The 13,685-nt window shown below is 39.9% G+C and overlaps 1 protein-coding gene across 1 annotated transcript; it reads left to right on the plus strand.

Moving 5' to 3' along the window:
- The first annotated feature begins 1,589 nt into the window (after nucleotides 1-1,589).
- LOC126375908 (cyclin-dependent kinase 1) lies at nucleotides 1,590-9,552 on the plus strand. The gene is made up of 7 exons (XM_050022998.1): nucleotides 1,590-1,985; nucleotides 2,170-2,314; nucleotides 3,385-3,519; nucleotides 3,937-4,046; nucleotides 5,954-6,067; nucleotides 6,425-6,527; nucleotides 6,899-9,552. The coding sequence occupies exons 1-7, from the start codon at nucleotides 1,837-1,839 to the stop codon at nucleotides 7,112-7,114; spliced, it is 972 nt and encodes a 323-aa protein (XP_049878955.1). The 5' UTR covers nucleotides 1,590-1,836; the 3' UTR covers nucleotides 7,115-9,552.
- Nucleotides 9,553-13,685: the final 4,133 nt, after the last annotated feature.

Raw genomic sequence — 13,685 nt, forward strand, 5'->3', positions numbered from 1 at the left:
ATTAGCCCTCAAAGATTGCAAGACAGACAGATTTGAAGTATAGACACTCGATTAAAATTATACGTAGAGTACGGTATACTACACTTTGGTACCATGTCACATTAACTTTTTTGACAAATTGAACTGTAAGTCTCAATAAATTTAATTTTTTTTAGTGCGACAGAGTCCTAAAGCGGGTACATTATATTGCTCATGACTGTACACTACACAAATACATAAACTCACGCCGCTAGTCGCTAATGCGGTGGTCAGAGCTACAAATGTCTACAAGTAATCAGAAGATCAACTTTCTGGGACTATTGTAAGAAAGAAAGACGAATGTATTATTTAACTGAAAAGTCCTAAGATGAATATGGCGAATCCTAAGAAGTTTTAAATGAAGAACGCGTCAATAAATTCAATAAAAAAATACTATTTCACTTACGGTATTCCAAAGCCCCACTATCAGTACCAACCGCCACATCTTCCACCGTCTCTCACACACCACTGCGGCCCACTCCTAACCACTCCTAATATTACCTCCTTTACCCCATTATCTTTATCTATCAAAAAGATTTCAAGATAAAGAGATCGCATATTCGCACGCACTGCGCGGCACACTGACATACGTGAGCGTTTTGCTGAACTCAGCAAAATGTTTACGATAAACGATAATAAAATTATGCATTTATCTGAGGTATCTGTATCTCCGTTTTTGTTTCTAACTTCAATAATAATAATAATAATAATGTCTTTGGGTGCACTCCCATAGTGCATACAGGGATAATCGCCGGTTGGTGTCACACCACATTTAGATTAAACTGTGTTGCTGCTCTGCGTGTTGCCTCTACGTGTTGGCTTCGGCCCCACGCACGCCTTCCAAAAGTCCGGGCCTCCATAGGCCCGAGATATGAAAAAGACATACAATAATAATAAATTCAACATAAACGATTAGAACTTATCTTTTTGAATCCTAACTTTATGTTTCGCCCTATTTACCTACTGATAAAATATTTTTGAATTTTTGCGCCTAAATACAATTTCAATCGGAAATCCCATATAATGTTTATAAATTACTCCTACTATTTTAGGATACTATATCCGTGTTCCATCTTTTATTTTACATTATTTATACCTTTTCGTAATCGCACAGATGATCTGTAGAAGTTCAAAATGCGTTATTCCAGAAATTGCAACGTTTAAAAAAAGTGTTTTTTATTATCTGTGTCATAAAATCGGTATAGCCATGTGAAAGAAAATTATCATATCTTGCTCAAAATATGATCAAGTAAAATACAATTTTCGAATATTCACATGTATGAGAAACACAAAACAAAAGAAATGTTAGAAAATATTAATAACTATGAAAGGTAGTTTAAGCTCGGTGGCTATTCATCAAAATATCCAATAATTTTTACTTGAAATGTACATATTAACATAACATAATGTACATGTTTACATAAGATAAGACATCTAAATAAAAGTTGCGATAATGTGAAGGTGATGATGAATAGACTAGACCAGCTGCCACGATGGCGCCACCGACAACACACGACGCGTCTCTGACTTTTTTCGCAGAATTTTCCAATTAAACAATGGCAACACTGGATTCGAATTATTTAAAAACTTTTCGTTTGAAAAGTCGTTGAAAAGCTGAGAATTGTTAACGATATTTTTGTCATTTTCACTAAATACGAGCGGGAAATTGCATTTTTAATATAAAATTGCATTCGTTTTAATAAATAGCATCTTTTTTATCTATGCAACAGTGAATCTAAGAGCGTTACACGCGGTGAAGCCCGCCAGTTTTGTGTCGTCGCGTTTTGTGTAAAAATAGTCAAAATTCCTAATTACAAAATGGAAGATTTTGTGAAAATTGAAAAAATAGGCGAAGGTACTTATGGCGTGGTGTACAAGGGAAAGAATAAAATCACTGGACAGTTCGTAGCGATGAAGAAAATCAGGTTGGAATCTGACGACGAAGGCATTCCTTCCACGGCTATTCGGTACGTTATTTGCCTTTTATTTCCTTATTTTCGAACGTTAGCATACTTTGAAGTCGTATTTATCTCCATTAGGAACATAATATGCTATGTTAAACCCAAGACTTAGCGTTATTTACAATTTTTCTAACCTCAAAACTAACTTACAATGCCTGACGAAACTGCCATTGTTTTGGTGCAATTGCAGAGAGATCTCGCTTTTGAAGGAGCTAAACCACCCCAACATTGTGAAGCTTGAAGATGTCCTTATGGAGGAGAACCGGCTCTACCTCATATTCGAGTTTCTTTCAATGGACCTCAAGAAATACATGGACTCACTGGGTTCTGGCAAGGTAAACAATAAACATTATGATTTTACAGTGTGAGTTAATAGTATGTAGAACATTAGTGTGCCCTCGGCACATAACATAACAACAAAAACTTTATTGTACACATAGGAAATACAAAAATGCAAACAAAACTGAAATGTGTGAAACTATAATTATTTATTACATTTACTACCACTTTGTCCCACATTTTATGAAATAAACGAATATTCTATTCTAAAAAAGAAATAGAGTACAATAGGTGGCTTTAAAAGCACTAAAGGACTTGGCACTTTTAAATTTCCCAAGTTGATAGACTTGGATTTTGTATTGCAGTCTGGTAACATATTGTTTTGAAAGAAAAGCTACATTGCTAAGAAGCCTTGCATTTTGTTAATTTGTCTGTAAACATGTGGTCAAACAATTTACTTGCGGCCATTAACCCTTTACTTGTCGATATATCAGATTTTATATTGTTTTAATCTGCCCGACATTCTATTCAATGGGTTAGTCCTATGATGCATACAATTTGCCAGTTACATGTGTTCATTTTTATTATTTAAGATACTGGTTCAACATAAGAAACAATGTAAAAATGTATTGTGTATCAATATTATACTTTATTACACAAAGAGAACATACAACTAAAAAAAATCTCACAGTCAGTCTTATGTTAAACTAATATTAAAGAAAGTTTTTCTTTTTTTTTTGTAGTGGCTGCAAGTTTCCTTTGTTTACTTGCGGCTCTGCCCACCCCATTAGGGATTACGGGCGTGAGTTTATGTATGTATGTATGTATTTTTTATATACACACAAGATTACACCTAAATCCCGTTGGGGTCCTATCTGAAATTTTTTAATAAATATTTTTTTGTGTATCTTTTTGAGACTGTCCTTTGTTTGGTAAGAACATTCTGTGCTTCGAAGGGCATGTTAAGCCATTGCTTCTGGCTATTAGCCGTAAAAACACATCCACCTACAGAGGACCAGGCTGGTGGAATATGCTCCATGCCCCCTCCGGTTGCATGACGGAGGCCTGTGCCCAGCAGTGGGACGTATATAAGTTGTTTATGTTAATTTTATTCCTTGTTGGTCAGTTCATGGACCCGGCTGTGGTGAAGAGCTACCTGTACCAGATCAACAGCGCCATCCTGTTCTGCCACCAGCGCCGCATCCTGCACCGAGACCTAAAGCCGCAGAACCTGCTCATTGACAAGACTGGTATCATTAAGGTATGTGCTGTTCATTTAAAGTCAAGACAGACACAACTGCTAACAATAACATTAGGGTATTATATTTTATAATGTATTAACCAGATTTCAGATTTAATATAAGTAATATAAACGATTAATTCCTTTAGCTGTGAGTGACCCATCCCAGATCTGTGACCCATTTGCACCAATATAAATTAATAGTTATATCGTTCTAGACAAACACTGTTCCAGACTTCATAAAATAAAATATTATACATAGCTAACTACATAGCACCAATTCGTAACAGGCTACGACTTCACCCACTCTGTCTGCGGGCTGTGCTATCTAGAACAAGCAGCCAACTACTTTCTTAAGAGTTTCCTTTCCTCCCAGCTGAGAAATGGTAATATTGACCGGGAAAGTATTTGGTATATGTTTGTAAAATCTGTTTTCAGGTGGCAGACTTCGGTCTGGGCCGCGCGTTTGGAGTTCCAGTGAGGGTGTACACACACGAAGTGGTCACTCTCTGGTACAGAGCGCCGGAAGTATTGCTGGGCTGCCAGAGGTAAACCAATGCACATATTTGACAGTGATTATTGTAATTTACCTTAGTAATAAATAGCTTCTTGTATGTTGTATATCTCCAGCTAAGTAGAGAGTACCATCCTATCGTTGTTTTGTTCACGCGGGAATCAGAACAAAACAAACAATAAAGTAACATAGTATAACATAAGCTCACGGCTTCCGTGGTCCAGTGGTTGAGCGTTGGGCTCACGATCCGGAATTCCCGTGTTCAAATCCCGGTCACATATCACAAAAATCACTTTGTGATCCCTAGTTTGGTTAGGACATTACAGGCTGATCACCTGATTGTCCAAAAAGTAAGATGATCCGTGCTTCGGAGGGCACGTTAAGCCTTTGGTCCCGGTTACTACTTACTGATGTAAATATGTAGTCGTTACATGAGCCATGTCAGGGGCCTTTGGCGGCTCAGTAATAACCCTGACACCAGGGTTGTTGAGGTTGGTATTCCACCTCACAACCCACACGATAAGAAGAAGAGACCAACGAGCATATGCACAAAGAGCCATGGAGCGTTCCATGCTAGACATCTCCCTCGTGGATCGCGTACCCAATGTTGATATCCGCCGAAAGACGAAAGTCTTTGATGTGGGTAGACGAACACGCGAGGATGGTCGGTCAAAGGCCGTCACAGAATGATGGCCACAAGATTGGAAAAGGTCAGTGGGTAGACCAGCGGGCAGCGGGCAGCGGCGGGAAACTTGTCGATAAGGTTAGCGCAGGGCTGCATAGAGTGGTGCAAAATGGTAAAGGCCTATACACAACAGTGGGATGATGCGGGCTAATTGATGATGAAATAAATAAACCACACTTTTCTGTCACAGTCTTCCAAGATTCATAATAGTGTGGATAACACGGGGCTCCAAATCCAACAACACAGTATAGTCCTCCTTGTCGTATCCGACAACGGCGACCTGTCCCTTCTCTCGTGCGCTCGAATGTGACTGGCAAAACCAAACTTTGTTCTGAAAACCCGGTCACATTGGAGGCAGAATAGCTGTCCATCCGAGTTGAAGGTGTAGCTATAGGTGGGTTTGGGACGATCCTTGCGTGTTTGGCGTTTTTCGTCGAGCTCTTTCAGACGATTTTGCCCAAAGTTGGCCACCCCTGTTTTGACACAGTGACGCCACTCAGGTCTTCAAACAGCAAGGTCCTCCCAGCGTTCAGTGGAAATATCGCAGGCGGTCAGGTTACGTTTCAAGACGTCCTTATACCGCAGATATTGTCCCCCGCGTTTACGCTTCCCACTCGCTAGTTCGGAGTAGAAGACGAACTTTGGGAGTCTACAGTCATTCATACGGTGGACGTGACCGCACCATCTTAATTGACTGTTCATCAGCAGTGCCTCCATGCCAACCATGCCCGAACGACGCAATACTTCAGTGTTAGACACGCGATCTTGCCATGTGATTCGTAGGATATTACGGAGACACCGCATGTGGAAGGTGTCCAACTCTCTAATGTCGGTTTTGTACAGGCACCAAGTCCGTTTTGTACAGCCCTAGGTATATAGTGATCATCATCTGCCTGATAGAAGAAGACATCTTTTCTGTCCGACCCTGCCGACGCGAATTCTTCCAAGATTCCTTCTGGTGATATACCGTGTTCTATCCATAGCTGCTTCCAGAACTCGAAACCAATTTGATTGCCGCGTTGGCCGAGTTGTCACGTTATCATTTGACTTGGCATTTTGTTTGTTTATTTTCTTACTCTTATTATAAATGAATTACACGAATTGGCTACTTTTTCTTCATTAATTTTGATTTAAAATAAACAAGACCCAAACAAAACATCCACCGCTAACTCGCCTTTGTTTTCTTCACATTACTCTGTTCCATTGCCTAGCTCTTATTTCATCAAATACTGCTGTGATTGTAACGATGCTTACAGGTACTCGTGCCCAATCGACATGTGGTCGGTGGGCTGCATCTTCTCGGAGATGTCTTCCAAAAAGCCTCTATTCCAGGGAGACTCGGAGATCGACCAGCTCTTCCGCATCTTCAGGTATGTACACTATACTATACATGAAATTATAAAACTAGTTATTATTATTGCGTATGGCAGACAAAAATAAAATATCCTGCGTGGATCATATATCCAGCTTAAGCTCCCCTAACCAAGTCTCTGCCGCATCCGTCACACAATGCAGCTCGGCTATGCCACCTGGGAACCGGTGTAGAAACTAGTTAAAATAATATCATAATAACAGCTACAATATTATTATTTTTTTAATACAAACTATAACAGACTGCAAAAGATCGCGAGGAGTACGATAATAGGATTGAAAGAAGAGAAGCCACAATCTATTTACACGATCACATTTTTTCCTGCATTAAACATGCTATTTAATGTTCCCCGTAGAATGCTGCGCACCCCGACAGAGGACATCTGGCCCGGCGTGTCCTCGCTGCCGGACTACAAGCCCACCTTCCCCAACTGGAACTCATTTAACCTGCACAACCATGTAAGTGTATTTATTGAAGTGCCGTCTCCATCCCGGAGGTCGGCGACGATTTGCGCTGCGCTTTCCGGTCCGCGCTCGCCATCACCACTCGATATCCTTACGGCGCCATCTTCCTTCCTCATCAGTCCTTTCTGTATGTAGTCCCACACCCCAGACACTTCATACAAACCTCGTTTTACACAGACACTACACATTGACGATGACGTTCGTACACACGCATCTATGTGTGTGTGACTTCTAATGCCATACAATTGAAGACTAACGTAAGACCGATTGGGTGAGGTAAACCTAGCTCAGTCGCTGGCGGGGAGCGGTGAGTTGCCGTTCTATACGTAGTATTGTTCCATATTCTACTAGTACTATTCTTTCAGGTCCAGAACCTAGATGAAGTCGGCATGGACCTACTGCAGAAGATGCTGACGTACGACCCGGTGAAGCGCATATCGGCTAAGGACGCGCGCCGCCACCGCTACTTCCGCGACGTGAAGCTCCCCGCCGGCCTCACGGTGCACGCCGCCTACATCCGATACATGTCCGACTCGCCAGACTCCACCGACTCCAGCCCCTACAGCCGCGAGATCTTGTAGTCTAACACGCTTTTATAACCTTTAAAACAACCTAGCTAGAGTTTACTGTAGCAAAGGCCTCGATTATGAAGGTTTGGCGCGTTTCGCGTAAGACGTTTCGTTAACGCTCTAATACATCGCCTATCCGGGCGCACACAAACTTAACCTACTTTGAATTTGCCAGGTCTTAAACTAGCGCCGTCCTTCACCCACAATAAGTGGAAGAAAGAGATAGCTAGTCTTAAGTCTTGTCAAATTAAGTGTAAAATGAAGCTGGTGGTTGCCCATATCGGCACCATTGTTTGAATTCACCGTGAGCCCCTGAACGCACCGGGCAATGCTCCGCATCTCAATAAACATGAACCTGTAATAGGCGTTTTTGTGGCTAGCATTAATATAGGTCTGATTGCGACAAACGTTTTATGAACAAACAATGACGTATTCGTTACGTGTAATATTCAACGACACTGCCAAATACTTACTAAATTAATATAAGAATCCGCTAAAGTCCTTTTATCTATGCCTTCAGTATGGACTACTTACTTACTACTAGTCACTTTTACATTGACTAATTTATGGTTTAAGTAACTAATTTAAAACGATCGTCGTAATAAGACCTTCAAGACTGCCATGCTAGCCACACTTTACAATCCAAAACCAGTGATATCGATTTTGTAACGTACGATTCGGAATCAAGTGTGGTGCTCATACGATTATTAGATTAATATATCAAGAACGCTTAGTGCCTTCTCCTAATTTGTAGTCATTATTAGACAATAATGTTCAAGCTAAGACTGATGGCTACTCGTTAAGATTGGGGCTAGCCGCTAAATTGAATGGTTCAATAATACATGAAACTTGTGGCCTTTTATGATCGCGATGTGTATATAAATAATAATTAATGTAGTTAATGCTTCTATTTTCTTAACGTCAACAATACAATAAAGTACTGGGTTCTGAATTCAAATTCTGATACAGGATAAATCTAATAATTTATGAACATGTTAATTTGCGTTCATTTGTTGGAAATGCGATAATTTCCGAGGGACATTCAGAAAATAAGTAGTACGGTTGTAATGACGCTTTGCTGCCGCACATTGGGCCTCACGCCTAAATTTTGTATTACGATTTTCAATATGATAGCTTTTCGCGAATATGCCTTATAGTGAAAACCTCATAAGACTTTTTGAAAAATCACTTTCGGATTTAATTTGTGTTAACAAAACTTCGCAATGGACACGCTAGTTTCGATACAGGTAAAATAAAATAAGAAATTTTATTGAAGAAAATCACTACAGAATGTGAATCTTCAAAAAACCCCTTACGTGGGTTTCACTAAAAAGCGACAATATACGATTTGAGAAAAAATACCAAACGAAATATGTTAACACTAACAGGTATTTAGATGTCTTTTGCTTGTATAATCCCTGATCTAATGAAATTAGTCGATCTAAATCTGAAATGAATTCTACAAATAGTAATATCTGTAGGGCTATCATACGCAGCGTCATAAAATTTTGTCACGGTCACTTTATCGATTCTGTCGATATAATTATGTCGTTTTGTCGGTTGGTGCTAATATGGTGAACCCGAATAAGTCATGTCGTTCTGTCAAAATACGAACAAAGTCACGTGAAAACTTATCGATTTTGACAAAATGTATTGAATCGATCGATGATTTTATCACGTTGCGCATGCGTTGTTAGCCCTGCTGTTGTGTGGCCCATTATGCTCGTATTATTTATCTCGTGACGCGCTTGATGTAATTTTAATTGTAGATTTTATAAGAGTATTTATAGGACGGTTTGAATAATTCTGAATTTTCTACTTGATGCCTCGGCTAGCGTCCGGTACGCCGGCTTCAGTTGGTATTTGTGTAGTTTAGGTTATGAGGCAACATTTTTAGCCTTGGGAATTTATAGTTATCGCGATATGATCCGACTTGCGTTATTTAAATAAAATATGTCGATTTCTCACCTCCGTTTCAGGTCATACCGGGATGATAACCAGTATGAGTGTTTTGTAATTTTGGACCAATTTGGGGTTAAAAGGCCACATTGAATTAGTCTAAAACATTACAGTTATTTATATGTGCAAATGTGCAATGCTTGCTATATTGCTTTTTGGATGATTCAATGTCGCCTCTTTAGACCAAAATTAGATAAAGATGTTATCTTGACAACATAAACCTCTGCGTGCAGTGGTCAGGTTATTCTCATTTATTTATTGTAAATAGAACATTTAATTATCCAAGTGCCAAAACATTGTATTGTGATTGAAGATTGATATCCAGTATTTGTCCTGTTACTTATATTCGCATCGTCAACTGACCATTGCATTTTAATTTAATTTAGTCTTAAAATGAATTGATGAATTGCATTTAACTAATAGGATTGATTGAATGAAAATTCCATTTAGGTATTCGTAATTTTGTAAAATATATGATGAGTATTTTAGTAGTTTGGTGGTTTAATTTCTTTCTTACTCATACAAATGAAATTAAAAACATTCAAATATGTCTAGTTTATTGCTTCCGGTAAAAACTTACAAAGTAAACAACAAAATAATATGGCTAGTTACTCGTTAGTGTAACAAATAAATAAATCTAATTTATTACTACCTTCACTACATTATTAGTGCTGATTCCTGCAGACACCATCTAATTTGAGTTTGTTATACCTGTTATTTTCTTATCCGCTGAAAACGAAAGGGACGGGTAATCAACAGGCATAACATTTATGGAACGCACGTATATATTAGACATTTAGTTGACCAAAAACTCCCGGTAGAATTAAGTTGACAGCACACGTCAAATTTAATGGCTTGTATACAAAAGAGAGAGAACCTATTTGATTCGCCCGGGTTATTCACTCATTAAATTAACATCTTAATAATCAGTCCCTTTCCTTTTAGCCGTATAAGAAAAAGACAGTTATAACTTAAATTTTGAAGGTATCTGCAGGAATCAGGGTCATTACTATGCTAAAAAATCTGTATATTTACCCCGAGCTACGGAAAAACCGAAGCAGGGTACCCAGTTACATAATAGACCCGTTTTTCCCCCGAAGGGTATAAAACGGATATTTAGGTTTCAGCCGTAGCTTGAACCACATTGAAGATTACACTTTGACATTCGTTCGTATTTCATTCATTCCTACCGTCTTTCAACAGTGGGAGTGAGTAGTTCGGAGCTAGTTCACTATACCTGTCCTTTTCTTATTTGATGTTAGCAGCGCGTGGCGGCCATTTTCTTCAGTACCATAAGCTGGCAAGGAAATTAAGGTGTGGTTCAAGCTACGGCTGAAACCTAAATATCCGTTTTATACCCTTCGGGGGAAAAACGGGTCTATTTAGGTGTTCGAGCCTACGCTTGAACCACATTGAAGACGTGTTTATTATCTGCCAGCGCTGCTACTCTAAGCGTACTGTGATGTATCAATAAAAGAGTTATTCAGAAATGATAATAATTATTATTTATTTAACACTTATTATTTTAATTGTGAATAAAATCAACCTTAATTGTGAATTAATCAAACTTACAACTTGTTTTATGATTCAAAATAAATTTATACTTATCAACTAGTGAGACTTGTATTTTTTTATTTTTTTTATTTTTATTTTTTTTATTTTTTTTACTTTATCATTATTATTATTTTTTATATTAAATTGAGGAGAACGTAGTATTTAAGACATTAACATTTTGTCTCGGTTCGATAACAACTTCTTTAAAATAATGGCGGAAGAGAGTGTTCTTGGATTTCCAATTTCCTCTCTGTAGTATTTCATCTATGCTGCTGTTGCTGGACCAGCTATTAGTTGCAACTGCGCCTCTGAAACTTCCTGCTGAAGCCGAGATTCCTGCTTGTTTGAATAAGGACCTTATCCAACCCGCAATGACAGAACGAGATGCGTTTCTAACTCTACCTCTGGTGGAGATAAATAAATTTTGTAAACTTGATCGGCGTGCTTTTGACATAGCTATTTGACGTTTTACCCAACTAACAAGGTCCAATCGACTTTCAGAAGCATCAGGAGTCTTTCTCAGCAGCCATCCCGATTGCCTGTGAGATGTTGTGTCTGTTTTTGAGCCAAATTTAGGCCAGAAGATTAACTCATCACCTTTGTCTTCAAAGTTTTCCTTCTCTAGAGTCAAGAGCGTCAGATCATGAACCCTTCTGCCGGTAGCTAACAGAAGCAAAACAGAAGTATGTCTTGAAACAGCAAAAAGGTTATCCTGATTTAGTTCATACCTTTTAAGGAAATTTATTAAATCTTCTATTCGCCAAGATAAGGGTTTTTTGATTGGAGGCTTATCAGCAAAGATGCCTTTGATTATTTGCCTAACTAAAGGGTGTGAAGCAAGTTCTTGTGCGCGAGAGGGGTTGCTAAAGTTGGCAACGACTGACTTGTGTACTGCTATTGTTCTGGGAGCTAGCTTTATAACCCTATAAAGGAAACACAGATACTTAGCAACATCTTCAGGGTCAGGATTATCGATGCGGATGTCATTTTTACTGGCCCACTGGCACCATCTTGACCATATAGGCTTGTAGGTCTGCAAAGTGGATTTCCTCCATGATGACTGCAACAATGAAACCTGATTTTCAGGCCAGTCTTTTATGTATCTGTTCCAACCCGAACCTTCCAGACCCCTAACTTCAAGTGTTCTATTCCTGGCGGTGGACGATTCGTTCTGAGATCGATGAGGTTCTCTTGAAGGTTTGGAATTAGAAGCGGTGGTTTCGATATGCGATGGAGTTCTGGAATCCAGAATGCTCTGTCCCAGATGGGAGCCACTACGAGGTATTGACCCTGTGACGTCTTCAGGTGGTTCAATACGCGAGGGATGAGTGCTGGCGGAGGGAAGATCCATCCCAACTTGTATCGCCACGTCCTGCTGAACGCATCTGTAAAGTGACTGTGTGTGTCTGTGGCATCTTCGCTGACGTAAATCGAGACAACAGCTGATCTCCTCGAAGCAAACAGGTCTATTACAGGTTTGCCAAGTTCTTGGAATATCCAGTCTAAGATCTGTTTGCTCAGATGCCACTCTGGGAGAGCTTTTTCCCGCGATAATCCGTCTGCTATTCCGTTGTACAGCCCAGGAATGTGGCGAGCTATGAGGTGGCACTGTACACGTTCGCAGTAGTGAAGGATTTTCTGTGCTGCTTCGAGTAGCTTGTTTGATCTCGTGCCGCCTTGTTTGTTGATGTACGCAATACTTGTCCGGTTGTCTGACTGTAGTAAGATGGTTTTTCCTTGTAGGGTGTATCCCAGGCGCTGGAGCACTTCGAAGACTGTCCAAAGCTCCTTCATATTGCTGTGCCACTTTTTCTGCGACTGATTCCATCCGCCCCATAGATGGCGACTGTTCACAATTGCGCCCCAACCCACGTCTGCCGCGTCTGTTGTAATAAAAATTGACGGATCTGGATAGTGAATCGGCGTCGCCATGCGAACATTCTTCAACCACCAGTTCAATTCCGTCATTACTATTGGTGGAATTGAAAATCTTCGACGTGGCTGTGTACGAGGTAGTATTTGTGACGCTTTCTGTATAAGGCGACAGTGAAGACGCCCGAGTGGTACCACAAATGATGCGAAGTTCAGCTTGCCGAGGATTACTTTGGCGCTGTGCCAGCTCCATCGGTTTTTCCTTAGTAATTCCTTGATGCTGTTGCTCAATTGTAGAACTTTCGCCTTGGATAGGCTCTTCGTGTTCCTTCGCGTGTCCCAGGTCACTCCAAGGTATTCTATTCGGGTTACAGGTTTTGTAGATGATTTGGTTTGGTTCACCTGCCATCCCAAATTCTTTAGGTATTTTATGGCAACAATCACCTGCTTCTCCAGAGTGTACTGGTTTTCGTGAAAGATTAGAAAATCGTCCAAGTAAACGATCACTCGTAACCCTTTCATTCTCAATTGCTGTGCGACCCAGTTTGTTATCTTGGCAAAAGCTGCGGGTGCACTCGCCAAGCCAAAAGGAAGGCAGGTCATTTCGTAGACTGTATTTTGATACACCAGGGACAAGTATCGTCGATGACTTTCCCTGACCGGAACATGAAAATACGCCTGTGATATGTCTAACTTCATCATATAATCGTTTCTCTGTATGTGACTGGGAATTTGAAACTGATTTATCAGGCGGAACTTGGGGGCTAAGACATAATCGTTGAGTCTCTTCAGGTTGAATATAGGCCGGTTTTCTCCGTTTGATTTTTTCCTTAAAAACATCGTAGAGAGATATCCCGCTTCTTGGGTACTTTTTTGCAAAGCTCTGCAATTTAGAAGTTTTAAGATTTCTTTTGACATTTCTTTTGAGTAATTGGTGCAGAATCTGTGCATATTTAATTGAGAGAATCTGGTAATTGGTGGAACTCGACGAAATGGAATCCTGTAGCCACTGATTATCCTTAACAGGTTTTCGGGTGCCTCTTTCCACATTGATGTGTGAGTCGCAAGGCAACCGGCTATGAAGGAGTCATTTTTGCCCTCCTCCCTTCTTTCCAGACTGGGTGTATCCTCCTCCCGAAAACTGTTTTTGGGGACGTTCATTATGGTCTTTCCACTTGTGAGAGGCATTATTTGAGCT

The sequence above is a fragment of the Pectinophora gossypiella genome, chromosome 20 (assembly GCF_024362695.1).
Source record: "Pectinophora gossypiella chromosome 20, ilPecGoss1.1, whole genome shotgun sequence".
NCBI classification, from domain to species: Eukaryota; Metazoa; Arthropoda; class Insecta; order Lepidoptera; family Gelechiidae; genus Pectinophora; species Pectinophora gossypiella.